Source organism: Oncorhynchus nerka, linkage group LG4 (genome assembly GCF_034236695.1).
Source record: "Oncorhynchus nerka isolate Pitt River linkage group LG4, Oner_Uvic_2.0, whole genome shotgun sequence".
In the NCBI taxonomy this organism is placed as follows: Eukaryota; Metazoa; Chordata; class Actinopteri; order Salmoniformes; family Salmonidae; genus Oncorhynchus; species Oncorhynchus nerka.
The window spans coordinates 2,273,784-2,291,095 of record NC_088399.1 but is presented as its reverse complement, the minus strand read 5'-3'; the positions used below and the strand labels follow the sequence as shown (position 1 = coordinate 2,291,095).

Below are 17,312 nucleotides of genomic sequence, written 5' to 3'. Positions count from 1 at the left end.
CCTGTCTGTCTCTGTGTCCGTCTGTCTGACTGAGACTTTCACCAATTTCAGCTTTATCGAGATTATTTTGTTGCCTTGAATGCAATGTTTTGATGAGAGAAAAGCGTGTCGTGGGAATATAGAGGATAGTTTGAGGAAATATTGACGGACAAGAAGTTTGAAGTTTAATCAGTACCACGTGACACACATGGTATACAGGTTCCTTCTGGACAGTCAGAAATAATAAAAGATGAGAATAGGAACATAAAGCTAGTTCCATTCATCCCGGATAAAAAGAGTCCTATTCAGACTCAGGAGGTGTGGTGTCACTTGAGGAGGCGTCACTTGAGTGGGTTGAGTCTGACGTGCTCTTCCTGTCCGGGTTAGGCCTGGATGGATGGGAGCACGGTCCCAGTGATGTACTGGGCCGTCTTCACCACCTGCTGGAGGGCCACGGTCCTAGTGATGCACTGGGCTGTCTTCACCACCTGCTGGAGGGCCACGGTCCCAGTGATGTACTGGGCTGTCTTCACTACCTGCTGGAGGGCCACGGTCCCAGTAATGTACTGGGCCGTCTTCACTACCTGCTGGAGGGCCACTGTCCCAGTGATGTACTGGGCTGTCTTCACTCCCTGCTGGAGGGCCACGGTCCCAGTGATGTACTGGGCCGTCTTCAACACCCGCTGGAGGGCCACGGTCCCAGTGATGTACTGGGCCGTCTTCACTACCTGCTGGAGGGATGCGGTCCAAGTGATGTACTGGGGTGTCTTCACTACCTGCTGGAGGGCCACGGTCCCAGTGATGTACTGGGGTGTCTTCACTACCCGCTGGAGGGACGCGGTCCCAGTGATGTACTGGGTCGACTTCACCACCCACTGGAGGGCCTTGCGGTCATGGACAGAGCAATTCCTGTACCAGGTCGTGATGCAACTGGTCAGGACTCTCTCGATGGTGCAGGGATAGTATTTGGAGATGAACCTGGGGTGGCATGCTGAATTTCTTCAGCTGCCTTCGGAAGTAGAGACACTGTTGCGCCATCTTGACCAGAGTGGTGGTGTTGATGGTCCATGTAAAGTCCTCTGTGATGTGGATGACCAGGAACTTCAAACTGCTGACTCTCTCTACTGCAGAGAGTGGATCGGGGCATGTTACCTCCTCTGCTTCCTGAAGTCAACAATCAACTCCTTTGTTTTGTTGACATTGAGGGAGAGGTTGTCCACAATGCCAGTTTACTTACCTCCTTCCTGTAGGCTGACTCTTCGTTGTTGGTTATCAGGCCTAAACCTGTGGTGTTGTCAGCAAACTTAAACTGGCATTGTGGTGCCATGACAACCTCTCCCTCAATGTCAACAAAACAAAGGAGTTGATTGAATCACACTTTAGGAATGTGACCAAAATAGCTTTTTACCACCTGAGCCTATCTCTTAAAGGCTCCTAGGATCCATGAGTACAGGGATGGTCAGCCAGTCACTGGGAGGACAACTCAATTTGGGGAGATTATTACACGGTTTTAAATATCTCAATGGACCTTACAGGAAATCACACCACGAACTATCACCCTCGGGCACTTAAGGAAATTACGAATGTCATGGATATATTGGAATTAGTGGATATATGGAGACTTAAATATCCTGACCTAGTGAGAGATACATTGCCGAGGCTTTAATGAAGCTAGTCGTCTTGCCTGCTTTCTCATGTTATTCTCTCTGGCACCAAAAGTTTCAAATGTGTTGACAGAGGACAGAATGCAGTCAGACCATCAAATAATTGGTATACACATTACTCTTACAGAATTTCCGCAAGGATATTGGAAATGTAATCAAAGCCTGTTATGAACTAACATATATTAAATCAAAAAAGTGTTAAATATATTTAAAATAGCCATCCTTTGCCTTGATGACAGCTTTGCACACTCTTGGCATTCTCTCAACCAGCAACACCTGGAATGCTTTTCCAACAGTCTTGAAGGAGTTCCCACATATGATGAGCACTTGTTGGCTGCTTTTCCCTCACTCTGCAGTCCGACTCATCCCAAACCATCTCAATTTGGTTGAGGTCGGGTGATTGTGGAGGCCAGGTCATCTGATGCAGCACTCCATCACTCTCCTTGGTCAAATAGCCCTTACACAGCCTGGAGGTGTGTTGGGTCATTGTCCTGTTGAAAAACAAACGATAGTCCTACTAAGCCCAAACCAGATGGATTGGTGTATCGCTGCAGAATACTGTGGTAGCCATGCTGGTTAAGTGTGCCTTCAATTCTAAATAAATCACTGACCGTATCACCAGCAAAGCACCCACACAACATCACACCTCCTCTTTGCTTCATGGTGGGAACCACACATGCGGAGATCATCTGTTCACCTACTCTGCATCTCAACGACAAGGCGGTTGGAATCAAACATTTAAAAAAACATAACACCTCCTCACTGCTTTATGGTGGGAAATATACATGCGGAGATTATCTGTTCACTTTCGTCTCACAAAGACACAGTGGTTGGAACCAAAAATCTCCAATTTGGATTTCAGACCAAAGGACACATTTCCATCGTTATAATGTCCATTGCTCTTGTTTCTTGGCCCAAGCAAGTCTCTTCTTATTATTGGAGTCCTTTAGTAGTGGTTTCTTTGCAGCAATTCAACCATGAAGGCCTGATTCACACGGTCTCCTCTGAACAGCTGATGTTGAGATGTGTCTGTTACTTGAACTCTGTGAAGCATTTATTTGGGCTGCAATTTCTGAGGCTGGTAACTCTAATGAACGTATCCTCTGCAGCAGAGGTAACTCTGGGTCTTCCTGTCCTGTGGCGGTCCTCATGAGAGACAGTTTCATCATAGCGCTTGGTGGTTTTTGAGACTGCACTTGAAGAAATGTAAAAGTTCTTGAAATGTTCCGCACTGACCGACCTTCATGTCTTAAAGTAATGATGGACTGTCGTTTCTCTTTGCTTATTTGAGCTGTTCTTGCCATAATATGGACTTGGTCTTTTACCAAATAGGGATATCTTCTGTATACCACCCCTACCTTGTCACAACACACCTGATTGGCTCAAACACATTAAGAAGGAAATAAATTCCACAAATGAACTTTTAAAAAAGGCACACCTCTTAATTAAAATGCACATTCCAGGTGACTACCTCATGAAGCTGGTTGAGAGAATGCCAAGAGTGTGCAAAGCTGTCATCAAGGCAAAGGGTGGCTATTTGAAGAATCTCAAATATAAAATATATTTTGATTTGTTTAACACTGTGTTAGATATAACATGATTCCATGTGTGTTGTTTGATCGTTTTGATGTCTTCACTATTATTCGACAATGTAGAAAATAATAAAAATGAAGAACAACCCTGGGATGAGTAGGTGTGTCCACACTTTTGACGGGTACTGTTTATTTTGACTGTTTTTTTATTTTAATTTGTATTTATTTTTTACTTCAGTTTATTTGAGAAAATACTTTCTTAACACGTATTTTTCTTTCTTGGTTAATACGGGCTTGTAAGTAAGAATTTCACTGTAAGGTCAAAATAGTGCTGGTTTTTGTTGGTCACCCAATAGTGCTCTTGGCTGAACATATCAGCCTCTGTGCCTTGCAGTCCGCAGGGGAGTTGCCGTACCTTGATGTGATGCATCCCAACAGTCGCTGGTGCTCCTGTAGATCAATGTGAGGCCCTCGGGACAAAGGTTGAAGAGTCGCTGTCGTGCCTTCTTCACCACAGTGTCCGTGTGGTTTGACCATTTCAGCTTCTCTAAGATGTGTACACCGAAGTTATTGACGGTCTCCACGGTGATGAGGATGAGGTTGAGTCCAGCCTGGTTCCTGCTGAAGTCCACAATAAGCTCCTTTGTTTTGCTAACGTTGAGGGAGAGGTGGTTTACCTGGCACCACGCCATCAGAGTGCCTGCCTCCTCATTGTAGGCCGTCTCGTCGCTGTTGGTAATCAGGCCTACTACTGTTGTGTTGTCAGCGAACTTGGTGATGGAACTGTCTGAGGCCACGCAGTCCTACAGAGTGGGCATCTCTGTCCCAGTAGGGAACTATGTCATCTATGTCCCAGTAGGGAACTATGTCATCTCTGTCCCAGTAGGGAACTATTTCATCTCTGTCCCAGTAGGGAACTATGTCATCTATGTCCCAGTAGGGAACTATGTCATCTCTGTCCCAGTAGGGAACTATGTCATCTATGTCCCAGTAGGGAACTATGTCATCTATGTCCCAGTAGGGAACTATGTCATCTCTGTCCCAGTAGGGAACTATGTCATCTATGTCCCAGTAGGGAACTATGTCATCTCTGTGTCATGTCTCTGTCCCAGTAGGGAACTATGTCATCTCTGTCCCAGTAGGGAACTATGTCATCTCTGTCCCAGTAGGGAACTCTGTCATCTCTATCCCAGTAGGGAATTCTGTCATCTCTGTCCCAGTAGGGAACTATGTCATCTCTGTCCCAGTAGGGAACTATGTCGTCTCTGTCCCAGTAGGGAACTATGTCATCTCTGTCCCAGTAGGGAACTATGTCATCTCTGTCCCAGTAGGGAACTATGTCATCTCTATCCCAGTAGGGAACTCTGTCGTCTCTGTCCAAGTAGGGAACTATGTCGTCTCTGTCCCAGTAGGGAACTCTGTCATCTCTGGTCTTGTTGGGAACTCTGTCATCTCTGTCCCAGTAGGGAACTATGTCATCTCTGGTCTTGTTGGGAACTCTGTCATCTCTGTCCCAGTAGGGAACTATGTCATCTCTGTCCCAGTAGGGAACTATGTCATCTCTGTCCCAGTAGGGAACTATGTCATCTCTGTCCCAGTAGGGAACTATGTCATCTCTGTCCAAGTAGGGAACTCTGTCATCTCTGTCCCAGTAGGGAACTCTGTCATCTCTGTCCCAGTAGGGAACTATGTCATCTCTGTCCCAGTAGGGAACTATGTCATCTCTGTCCCAGTAGGGAACTATGTCATCTCTCTCCCAGTAGGGAACTCTGTCATCTCTGTCCCAGTAGGGAACTCTGTCATCTCTGTCCCAGTAGGGAACTATGTCATCTCTGTCCCAGTAGGGAACTCTGTCATCTCCATCCCAGTAGGGAACTATGTCATCTCTGTCCCAGTAGGGAACTATGTCATCTCTATCCCAGTAGGGAACTATGTCATCTCTGTCCCAGTAGGGAACTATGTCATCTCTGTCCCAGTAGGGAACTATGTCATCTCTGTCCCAGTAGGGAACTCTGTCATCTCTGTCCCAGTAGAGAACTCTGTCATCTCTGTCCCAGTAGGGAACTATGTCATCTCTGGTCTTGTTGGGAACTCTGTCATCTCTGTCCCAGTAGGGAACTATGTCATCTCTGGTCTTGTTGGGAACTATGTCATCTCTGTCCCAGTAGGGAACTCTGTCATCTCTGTCCCAGTAGGGAACTCTGTCATCTCTGTCCCAGTAGGGAACTATGTCATCTCTGTCCCAGTAGGGAACTATGTCATCTCTTTCCCAGTAGGGAACTCTGTCATCTCTGTCCCAGTAGGGAACTATGTCATCTCTGGTCTTGTTCGGAACTATGTCATCTCTGTCCCAGTAGGGAACTCTGTCATCTCTGTCCCAGTAGGGAACTCTGTCATCTCTGTCCCAGTAGGGAACTATGTCATCTCTGTCCCAGTAGGGAACTATGTCATCTCTGTTCCAGTAGGGAACTCTGTCATCTCTGTCCCAGTAGGGAACTCTGTCATCTCTGTCCCAGTAGGGAACTATGTCATCTCTGTCCCAGTAGGGAACTATGTCATCTCTGTCCCAGTAGAGAACTCTGTCATCTCTGTCCCAGTAGGGAACTCTGTCATCTCTGTCCCAGTAGGGAACTCTGTCATCTCTGTCCCAGTAGGGAACTCTGTCATCTCTGTCCCAGTAGGGAACTATGTCATCTCTGTCCCAGTAGGGAACTATGTCATCTCTGTCCCAGTAGGGAACTCTGTCCTCTCTGTCCAAGTAGGGAACTCTGTCATCTCTGTCCAAGTAGGGAACTATATCCATCTCTGTACCAGTAGGGAACTATGTCGTCTCTGTCCCAGTAGGGAACTCTGTCATCTCTATCCCAGTAGGGCACTGTCATCTCTGTCCCAGTAGGGAACTATGTCATCTCTGTCCCAGTAGGGAACTATGTCATCTCTGTCCCAGTAGGGAACTATGTCATCTCTGTCCCAGTAGGGAACTATGTCATCTCTGTCCAAGTAGGGAACTCTGTCATCTCTGTCCCAGTAGGGAACTCTGTCATCTCTGTCCAAGTAGGGAACTATATCCATCTCTGTACCAGTAGGGAACTATGTCGTCTCTGTCCCAGTAGGGAACTCTGTCATCTCTATCCCAGTAGGGAACTCTGTCATCTCTGTCCCAGTAGGGAACTCTGTCATCTCTGTCCCAGTAGGGAACTATGTCATCTCTGTCCCAGTAGGGAACTATGTCATCTCTGTCCCAGTAGGGAACTATGTCATCTCTGTCCAAGTAGGGAACTCTGTCATCTCTGTCACAGTAGGGAACTATGTCATCTCTGTCCCAGTAGGGAACTATGTCATCTCTGTCCCAGTAGAGAACTCTGTCATCTCTGTCCCAGTAGGGAACTCTGTCATCTCTGTCCCAGTAGGGAACTCTGTCATCTCTGTCCCAGTAGGGAACTCTGTCATCTCTGTCCCAGTAGGGAACTATGTCATCTCTGTCCCAGTAGGGAACTATGTCATCTCTGTTCCAGTAGGGAACTCTGTCATCTCTGTCCCAGTAGGGAACTCTGTCATCTCTGTCCCAGTAGGGAACTCTGTCATCTCTGTCCCAGTAGGGAACTATGTCATCTCTGTCCCAGTAGGGAACTATGTCATCTCTGTCCCAGTAGGGAACTCTGTCGTCTCTGTCCAAGTAGGGAACTCTGTCATCTCTGTCCAAGTAGGGAACTATATCCATCTCTGTACCAGTAGGGAACTATGTCGTCTCTGTCCCAGTAGGGAACTCTGTCATCTCTATCCCAGTAGGGCACTGTCATCTCTGTCCCAGTAGGGAACTATGTCATCTCTGTCCCAGTAGGGAACTATGTCATCTCTGTCCCAGTAGGGAACTATGTCATCTCTGTCCAAGTAGGGAACTCTGTCATCTCTGTCCCAGTAGGGAACTCTGTCATCTCTGTCCAAGTAGGGAACTATATCCATCTCTGTACCAGTAGGGAACTATGTCGTCTCTGTCCCAGTAGGGAACTCTGTCATCTCTATCCCAGTAGGGAACTCTGTCATCTCTGTCCCAGTAGGGAACTATGTCATCTCTGTCCCAGTAGGGAACTATGTCATCTCTGTCCCAGTAGGGAACTATGTCATCTCTGTCCCAGTAGGGAACTATGTCATCTCTGTCCAAGTAGGGAACTCTGTCATCTCTGTCACAGTAGGGAACTATGTCATCTCTGTCCCAGTAGGGAACTATGTCATCTCTGTCCCAGTAGAGAACTCTGTCATCTCTGTCCCAGTAGGGAACTCTGTCATCTCTGTCCCAGTAGGGAACTCTGTCATCTCTGTCCCAGTAGGGAACTCTGTCATCTCTGTCCCAGTAGGGAACTATGTCATCTATGTCCCAGTAGGGAACTATGTCATCTCTGTCCCAGTAGGGAACTCTGTCGTCTCTGTCCAAGTAGGGAACTCTGTCATCTCTGTCCAAGTAGGGAACTATATCCATCTCTGTACCAGTAGGGAACTATGTCGTCTCTGTCCCAGTAGGGAACTCTGTCATCTCTATCCCAGTAGGGAACTGTCATCTCTGTCCCAGTAGGGAACTATGTCATCTCTGTCCCAGTAGGGAACTATGTCATCTCTGTCCCAGTAGGGAACTATGTCATCTCTGTCCCAGTAGGGAACTATGTCATCTCTGTCCAAGTAGGGAACTCTGTCATCTCTGTCCCAGTAGGGAACTCTGTCATCTCTGTCCAAGTAGGGAACTATATCCATCTCTGTACCAGTAGGGAACTATGTCGTCTCTGTCCCAGTAGGGAACTCTGTCATCTCTATCCCAGTAGGGAACTCTGTCATCTCTGTCCCAGTAGGGAACTATGTCATCTCTGTCCCAGTAGGGAACTATGTCATCTCTGTCCCAGTGGTGAACTATGTCATCTCTGTCCCAGTAGGGAACTATGTCATCTCTGTCCAAGTAGGGAACTCTGTCATCTCTGTCACAGTAGGGAACTATGTCATCTCTGTCCAAGTAGGGAACTATGTCATCTCTGTCCCAGTAGGGAACTATGTCATCTCTGTCCCAGTAGGGAACTCTGTCATCTATGTCCCAGTAGGGAACTCTGTCATCTCTGTCCCAGTAGGGAACTATGTCATCTCTGTCCCAGTAGGAAACTCTTTTATTTTATTTTATTTTTATTTTACCTTTATTTAACCAGGCAAGTCAGTTAAGAACAAATTCTTATTTTCAATGACGGCCTAGGAACAGTGGGTTAACTGCCTGTTCAGGGGCAGAACGACAGATTTGTACCTTGTCAGCTCGGGGATTTGAACTTGCAACCTTTCGGTTACTAGGCTACCCTGCAGCCCCAAGGGGAGTCATCTCTATCCAAGAGTAAAATGAATCTGGTCATCCACTGATAACATTTCCCCCAAAATCATATAATTAAAAACCACAAAAAATAGGTCCTTAAATAATGTCAGTTGAAAACAATTTTATTAGAAACAAAATCACATCAAATCCTAAAAGAAATCTAAGCACTTTTGAAAAGTCAAGTCATTCAATGATGAAGCATTTCGTTGTAGCGTAACTCTGTAGATAGTCATTGTCATGTTCAGGTAGTCAGTGGTGACTGGTCTAGAGTCAGTGTTACTTATTACAGGAGGAAGAGGACAGATCATGTAGTTGTTGGTTGAAACTGATCTGGAGTCAGATTTGCTTCTGGCAAGAGGAGTTGGAGATCTCGTACTTTTCATTGCGAGGGTTAAACCACACCTCAAACGTACATGTCAGGCGCTGTAAAACAAACGATTACGTCACATTAATGTCAATAATCTGTATAGACACTGTGATTTATGAGGCCAATATTACACGGTGTATTGGATGTATAGCCTGAGTACCAGACCTGTCTGTGCTATTGTTACAAACGTGTCTGGGACAGGACATGGAGTGGAATGGTACCGTTCTGGTACCACCAGGTCACTATATGTACTGCATACTGTAAAATGGTCATTTTGTTTTACTTACGTAATTATAAGGCTCTAATGCCCAGCTCAGTATCTGCATTAAGTGCTTAAATCTCTCCATTAAAGGAAAGAACTGCTAAATTTGGAGCTTTCCAATGCAGAAGCACTTATTTCATAATTACACTTATGTAACACCACATGGCACCCTATTCCCTAAGTAGTGCACTACTCTGGTCAATAGTAGTGCACTGTATAGGGAATAGGGTGCCATGTGGGACATACGTCCAGTTTCTAAATCCCATACAGTATATCTGTATAATCTTTGCTCTGTATATCCATAAGTAACCTTTTTCCCCAGAACACAGGACTCCACGTCTGAGTTGTGCTCTGCCTTGAGGCACTTGGTCTTCCCGATGATCACCTCGATCCTATAGTTGATCACGTTAGTCACCTGTTTGGGTCATATAAAGGAGAGCCTAAGTAAGAAACAACCATACCACCTGTTGACATCAGCTTTTTAGTTGAATAAATTAACTAATAACAAGAGATGTTTGTACAATTATATACAATTAATGTTATATATGAATTGCAGAAGTTGTGTAAATGACTTTACCACTTAAAGGGAGGCAGTTAGAAGTATAGGACAGTGTCCCAAATGAAAAAGGTAGTGCACTCTAGGGTTAATAGGAGGGCATTTAGGATGTAGCCTAGAGGAAATAGGGGACTATTTAGGATGTAGCCTAGAGGAAACAGGGGGCCATTTAGCATGTAGCCTGGAGGAAACAGGGGACCATTTAGGATGTAGCCTAGAGGAAATAGGGGACCATTTAGGATGTAGCCTAGAGGAAATAGGGGACCATTTAGGATGTAGCCTAGAGGAAATAGAGGACCATTTAGGATGTAGCCTAGAGGAAATAGGGGACCATTTAGGATGTAGCCTAGAGGAAATAGAGGACCATTTAGGATGTAGCCTAGAGGAAATAGAGGACCATTTAGGATGTAGCCTAGAGGAAATAGGGGACCATTTAGGATGTAGCCTAGAGGAAATAGGGGACCATTTAGGATGTAGCCTAGAGGAAATAGGGGACCATTTAGGATGTAGCCGAGAGGAAATAGGGGGCCATTTAGGATGTAGCCGAGAGGAAATAGGGGACCATTTGGGATGTAGGCTAGAGGAAATAGGAACCATTTAGGATGTAGCCTAGAGGAAAAAGGGGACCATTTAGGATGTAGCCTAGAGGAAAAAGGGGACCATTTATGATGTAGCCTAGAGGAAATAGGGGATTAAATAGGGCATTTAGCATGTAGCCTGGATAATACTGTCACCTGAGTCTCAGCGGAGATCACATTGATCAGTCTGAAGAATTTCCTGGCATTAGACTGGGTGTTAAAGTGGTCCACAGCAGCTTTAGCAGTGATCTGCACCTCCAGGCTCTCTGGGTCTCTGCTGAACCAGCCACCCAGAAGCTGGATGTTCTCTACAACCACAACACTCAGTTACATGGAGCTGAACATGTCTAGCAGCAAGTGGAACAGCGTCACTGCGCTCACTTAGCAGTATTGCTCATTCTGGAAGATGTTTGTTGGTGGGGTGGACCGATAGCAGAGGCAATAATCACTACAGGACTAGTAAAGGGTTAGTACTACTCTAACACAGGACTAGTAAAGGGTTAGTACTACTCTAATACAGGACTAGTAAAGGGTTAGTACTACTCTAATACAGGACTAGTAAAGGGTTAGGGTTAGTACTACTCTAATACAGGACTAGTAAAGGGTTAGTACTACTCTAATACAGGACTAGTAAAGGGTTAGTACTACTCTAATACAGGACTAGTTAAGGGTTACTACTACTATAATACAGGACTAGTAAAGGGTTAGGGTTAGTACTACTCTAATACAGGACTAGTAAAGGGTTAGGGTTAGTACTACTCTAATATAGACTAGTTAAGGGTTAGTACTACTCTAATACAGGACTAGTAAAGGGTTAGTACTACTCGAATACAGGACTAGTAAAGGGTTAGTACTACTCTAATACAGGACTAGTAAAGGGTTAGTACTACTCTAATACAGGACTAGTTAAGGGTTAGTACTACTCTAATACAGGACTAGTAAAGGGTTAGGGTTAGTACTACTCTAATACAGGACTAGTAAAGGGTTAGGGTTAGTACTACTCTAATACAGGACTAGTAAAGGGTTAGTACTACTCTAATACAGGACTAGTTAAGGGTTACTACTACTATAATACAGGACTAGTAAAGGGTTAATACTACTCTAATACAGGACTAGTAAAGGGTTAGTACTACTCTAATACAGGACTAGTTAAGGGTTAGTACTACTCTAATACAGGACTAGTAAAGGGTTAGGGTTAGTACTACTCTAATACAGGACTAGTAAAGGGTTAGTATTACTCTAATACAGGACTAGTAAAGGGTTAGTACTACTCTAATACAGGACTAGTAAAGGGTTAGTACTACTCTAATAAAGGACTAGTAAAGGGTTAGCACTACTGTAATACAGGACTAGTAAAGGGTTAGTACTACTCTAATACAGGACTAGTAAAGGGTTAGTACTACTCTAATACAGGACTAGTTAAGGGTTAGTACTACTCTAATACAGGACTAGTTAAGGGTTAGTACTACTCTAATACAGGACTAGTAAAGGGTTAGTACTACTCTAATACAGGACTAGTAAAGGGTTAGTATTACTCTAATACAGGACTAGTAAAGGGTTAGTACTACTCTAATACAGGACTAGTAAAGGGTTAGTACTACTCTAATAAAGGACTAGTAAAGGGTTAGCACTACTGTAATACAGGACTAGTAAAGGGTTAGTACTACTCTAATACAGGACTAGTAAAGGGTTAGTACTACTCTAATACAGGACTAGTAAAGGGTTAGTACTACTCTAATACAGGACTAGTTAAGGGTTAGTACTACTCTAATACAGGACTAGTTAAGGGTTAGTACTACTCTAATACAGGACTAGTAAAGGGTTAGGGTTAGTACTACTCTAATACAGGACTAGTAAAGGGTTAGTACTACTCTAATACAGGACTAGTAAAGGGTTAGTACTACTCTAATACAGGACTAGTAAAGGGTTAGTACTACTCTAATACAGGACTAGTAAAGGGTTAGTACTACTCTAATACAGGACTAGTAAAGGGTTAGTACTACTCTAATACAGGACTAGTAAAGGGTTAGTACTACTCTAATACAGGACTAGTAAAGGGTTAGGGTTAGTACTACTCTAATACAGGACTAGTAAAGGGTTAGTACTACTCTAATACAGGACTAGTAAAGGGTTAGTACTACTCTAATACAGGACTAGTAAAGGGTTAGTACTACTCTAATACAGGACTAGTAAAGGGTTAGTACTACTCTAATACAGGACTAGTAAAGGGTTAGTACTACTCTAATACAGGACTAGTAAAGGGTTAGTACTACTCTAATACAGGACTAGTAAAGGGTTAGCACTACTCTAATACAGGACTAGTAAAGGGTTAGCACTACTCTAATACAGGACTGGTAAAGGGTTAGCACTACTCTAATACAGGACTAGTAAAGGGTTAGTACTACTCTAATACAGGACTAGTAAAGGGTTAGTACTACTCTAATACAGACTAGTTAAGGGTTAGTACTACTCTAATACAGGACTAGTAAATGGTTAGTACTACTCTAATACAGGACTAGTAAAGGGTTAGGGTTAGTACTACTCTAATACAGGACTAGTAAAGGGTTAGTACTACTCTAATACAGGACTAGTAAAGGGTTAGTACTACTCTAATACAGGACTAGTAAAGGGTTAGTACTACTCTAATACAGGACTAGTAATGGCGTGTGTGTGTGGTATTGTTTCCCTCTTTTTCCCTGACCCTTACTGGGCTCGAACCAAGGATCTTCTGTCTCACAAACACATGTGACTGCCCGTTTGACATCATAGTCAATTACACTAAATAAAACGCAACGCTTGGAAAACATGATTGGAGACATTTCAAGCAGTGAGGTTAGGAAGCTAACTCCTGTACTAAAGTAGGAGCAGTCAGTAAAAACAGAACAGCAACACAGTCCAACTCCTCTGACTCATAGGAACCAGAGAGCTGAGTGGGCAGGATGGCGTCAATATTGTGGTAAAAAGGGAAAATAACCAGCCGCAAATTGAGTCACTTCTGCCTTCTGCTCAACTCAACATATGACATCAACTGCTCTGATATTTCTGAGACTCATTCATGTCTGGACAACAGACAGTTTTTTTTAAAACACCTTAGAATGGCATTTGGGGATTCGAAAAAAAGTTGAGGCCAAAAATGTATGTACCAATTGTTTGGATTGTATATATTTTTCTTAAAGTCCAAATTGGCACCAATTCCGGATTGCCCCATTAGATGTTTCACGTCCACCAGAGCAAGCTTTTAACACACTATGTCTTGTTAGTTCTGTTGACATCAACATTTTTAATGAATCATCAAATGAACTGGGTTTGGATGAAGGAATTGAACCATTTCATGTTGAACCACCCCTGTTTGGGGTTCATTAGTAAAGTACACACTCATTCCAATGTCAAGTTTGTAGTTACATTTCCTATAGCATCATTCATAACTACAAAAATCTCTGAAACTGGAAACACTTATCTCCCTCACTAGCTTTAAGCACCAGCTGTCAGAGCAGCTCACAGATTACTGCACCTGTACACAGCCCACCTATAATTTAGCCCAAACAACTACCTCTTTCCCAACTGTATTTAATTTATTTATTTATTTTGCTCCTTTGCACCCCATTATTTGTATTTCTACTTTGCACATTCTTCCATTGCAAAACTACCATTCCAGTGTTTTACTTGCTATATTGTATTTACTTTGCCACCATGGCCTTTTGCCTTTACCTGCCTTATCTCACCTCATTTGCTCACATTGTATATAGACTTGTTTATACTGTATTATTGACTGTATGTTTGTTTTACTCCATGTGTAACTCTGTGTCGTTGTATGTGTCGAACTGCTTTGCTTTATCTTGGCCAGGTCTCAATTGTAAATGAGAACTTGTTCTCAACTAGCCTACCTGGTTAAATAAAGGTGTTCTCAACTGGCCTACCTGGTTAAATAAAGGTGTTCTCAACTTGCCTACCTGGTTAAATAAAGGTGTTCTCAACTAGCCTACCTGGTTAAATAAAGGTGTTCTCAACTAGCCTACCTGGTTAAATAAAGGTGTTCTCAACTAGCCTACCTGGTTAAATAAAGGTGTTCTCACCTGGTTAAATAGCCTACCTGGTTAAATAAAGGTGTTCTCAACTGGCCTACCTGGTTAAATAAAGGTGTTCTCAACTGGCCTACCTGGTTAAATAAAGGTGTTCTCAACTGGCCTACCTGGTTAAATAAAGGTGTTCTCAACTGGCCTACCTGGTTAAATAAAGGTGTTCTCAACTAGCCTACCTGGTTAAATAAAGGTGTTCTCAACTTGCCTACCTGGTTAAATAAAGGTGAAATAAATAACACATTGTTACAACTTCAAACAGACACGATCACAACACACTAAAAGACAGTTGAGTTTATCATAAACACAAAAAGCAACAACTTTGGATTGGATGCAGAATTATCTTAAAATGGAATCTAGTCCACAGTAGGACCAGTTAGTGAACGGGCATTAACTGAGGTAAATAACAGTAAGGTAAGATAAGCTAGTCCACAGTACTTACTCGCTGTGATAGGTTCCTCCTCTATGGGTTGAGGCTGCTCCTGTCCCTGGACCACCAGGTAGAGAGTTGAGACCAGAGACAACAACGGCAACAACTGGGGAGCCATGGTGTTATGGTATCCTGGGGAGTTAGAAGAGTATCCTGGGCAGTTAGATGAAGCTGTTAGCTCAAACAGAGACAGAGAGAGAGACACAGAGACAGAGAGAGAGACAGAGAGAGAGACACAGAGACAGAGAGAGAGACACGGAGACAGAGAGAGAGACAGAGACAGAGACAGAGAGAGAGAGAGAGAGAGAGAGAGAGAGACACAGAGAGAGAGACACGGAGACAGAGAGAGAGACAGAGACAGAGAGAGAGAGACACAGAGACAGCTGTATTACCAGTAGCTATCCTCTGTGGTCCGAGTCAGTTTGCTGTTGAATGAGAGAAAGGAAGGGTTCTGTATTTAGGCAGTGGAATGTTTAACCAGCCAGTTAAGTCCACACCCTCTTCCTGGCAGTAACAGCAGTAAGAGCTGAGTACTCAGTCAGCAGGGCTTTAATATAGATGACTGAGTACTGGGCATTGGGTGGGTGGGTATTATGCCAGTCAGCAGGGCTTTAATATAGATGACTGGGCATTGGGTGGATGGGTATTGTGTGGGTGTGTGTATTGTGTGGGTGTGTGTATTTTGTGGGTGTGTGTATTTTGTGTGTGTAGGGGTTTTCAAAGGTGTGGATGTTTCTATGTGAACCTAAATCACATTGCATTTGTCACATGCACCGAATACAACAGACTTTACCATCACAGACTGACTGACTAGCCCTTCCCAACGATGCAGAGTCTAAATATATATAAATGAATATTGACACACCCTACATTCACCAATGCTGTTCTTCATGTTCTACTGTAGGTGACAGGGAAACATGTGTGGAATGAAACAACATAAAACTGGCTGTATCACAAAGATCAAATTCATTAGCCAGCGACAGTAACATTGAGAAATAGTTTGAACGATTTTTTTTCAAATTAACCAGTTATCTACCTTTCATAAGCAGCTAGCTAGTAATATCTAGCTGGTAGCATGCTAGCTAGTAATATCTAGCTGGTAGCATGCTAGCTAGTAATATCTAGCTGGTAGCATGCTAGCTAGTAATATCTAGCTGGTAGCATGCTAGCTAGTAATATCTAGCTGGTAGCATGCTAGCTAGTAATATCTAGCTGGTAGCATGCTAGCTAGTAATATCTAGCTGGTAGCATGCTAGCTAGTAATATCTAGCTGGTAGCATGCTAGCTAGTAATATCTAGCTGGTAGCATGCTAGCTAGTTAGATCCCAAATCTTTCTAAACTAATATCTGACTAACTCAGAAATATGAAGTAATTTCTGAATGAAAGTATTCTATAATATATATATATTCTGTAAACTATAAATAATAATAAATAATGATGATAAATAAATAAATTAAAATATAATGAAGTCGGAAGTTTACATAAACTTAGGTTGGAGTCATTAAAACTCGTTTTTTTCAACAAATTTCTTTTTTATTAACTATAGTTTTGTCAAGTCAGTTAGGACATCTACTTTGTGCATGACACAAGTAATTTTTCCAACAATTGTTTACAGACAGATTATTTCAATTATAATTGTCGCGCCCTGACCTTAGAGATCCTTTTTATGTCTCTATTTTGCTTCTGTCAGGGCGTGACTTGGGGTGGGCATGTTTTTTTGTGATCTATGTTTTCTATTTCTGTGTGTTTGGCCGGGTGTGGTTCTCAATCAGAGGCAGCTGTCTATCGTTGTCTCTGATTGAGAACCATACTTAGGTAGCCTTTTCCCACCTGTGTCTTGTGGGTAGTTATTTTCTGTTTAGTGTTTATGCACCTTACAGGACTGTTTTGGTTTTGTTTATTCAAGTTGTTGTTTTGTGTTTTAGTGTTCAGTCAAATAAAAATCCTGAACAAGTAGCACGCTGTGCTTTGGTCCACACCTCCTTCCAACAGCTGTTACAATAATTCACTGTATCACAATTCCAGTGGGTCACAAGTTTACATACACTAAGTTGACTGTGCCTTTAAACAGCTTGTAAAATTCCAGAAAATTGTGTCATGGCTTTAGAAGTTTCTTATAGGCTAATTTACATAATTTGAGTCAATTGGAGGTGTACCTGTGGATGTATTTCAAGGCCTACCTTCAAACTCAGTGCCTCTTTGCTTGACATCGTGAGAAAATCAAAAGAAATCAGCCAAGAAAAATTGTAGACCTCCACAAGTCTGGTTCATCCATGGGAGCAATTTCCAAATGCCTGAAGGTATCATGTTCATCTGTACAAACAATAGTACGCAAGTATAAACCCGCAGCTGTCATACTGCTCAGGAAGGAGACGCGTTCTGTCTCCTAGAGATCAACGTACTTTGGTGCGAAAAGTGCAAAGGACCTTGTGAAGACGCTGGAGGAAACGGGTACAAAAGTATCTATATCCACAGTAAAACGAGTCCTATATCGACATACCCTGAAAGGCCGCTCAGCAAGGAAGA

At 43.3% G+C, this 17,312-nt stretch overlaps 1 protein-coding gene across 1 annotated transcript; it reads right to left on the bottom strand.

Annotated features, from left to right (window-relative positions):
* Positions 1-8,622: 8,622 nt before the first annotated feature.
* Positions 8,623-15,316, bottom strand: si:busm1-57f23.1 (uncharacterized protein LOC368621 homolog). The gene is made up of 5 exons (XM_065017143.1): positions 15,178-15,316; positions 14,798-14,917; positions 10,436-10,587; positions 9,456-9,560; positions 8,623-8,939 (listed from the first exon to the last, which is right to left on the bottom strand). Exons 2-5 carry the CDS (start codon positions 14,901-14,903, stop codon positions 8,853-8,855), a joined length of 450 nt encoding a protein of 149 aa, XP_064873215.1. The 5' UTR covers positions 14,904-14,917; positions 15,178-15,316; the 3' UTR covers positions 8,623-8,852.
* Positions 15,317-17,312: the final 1,996 nt, after the last annotated feature.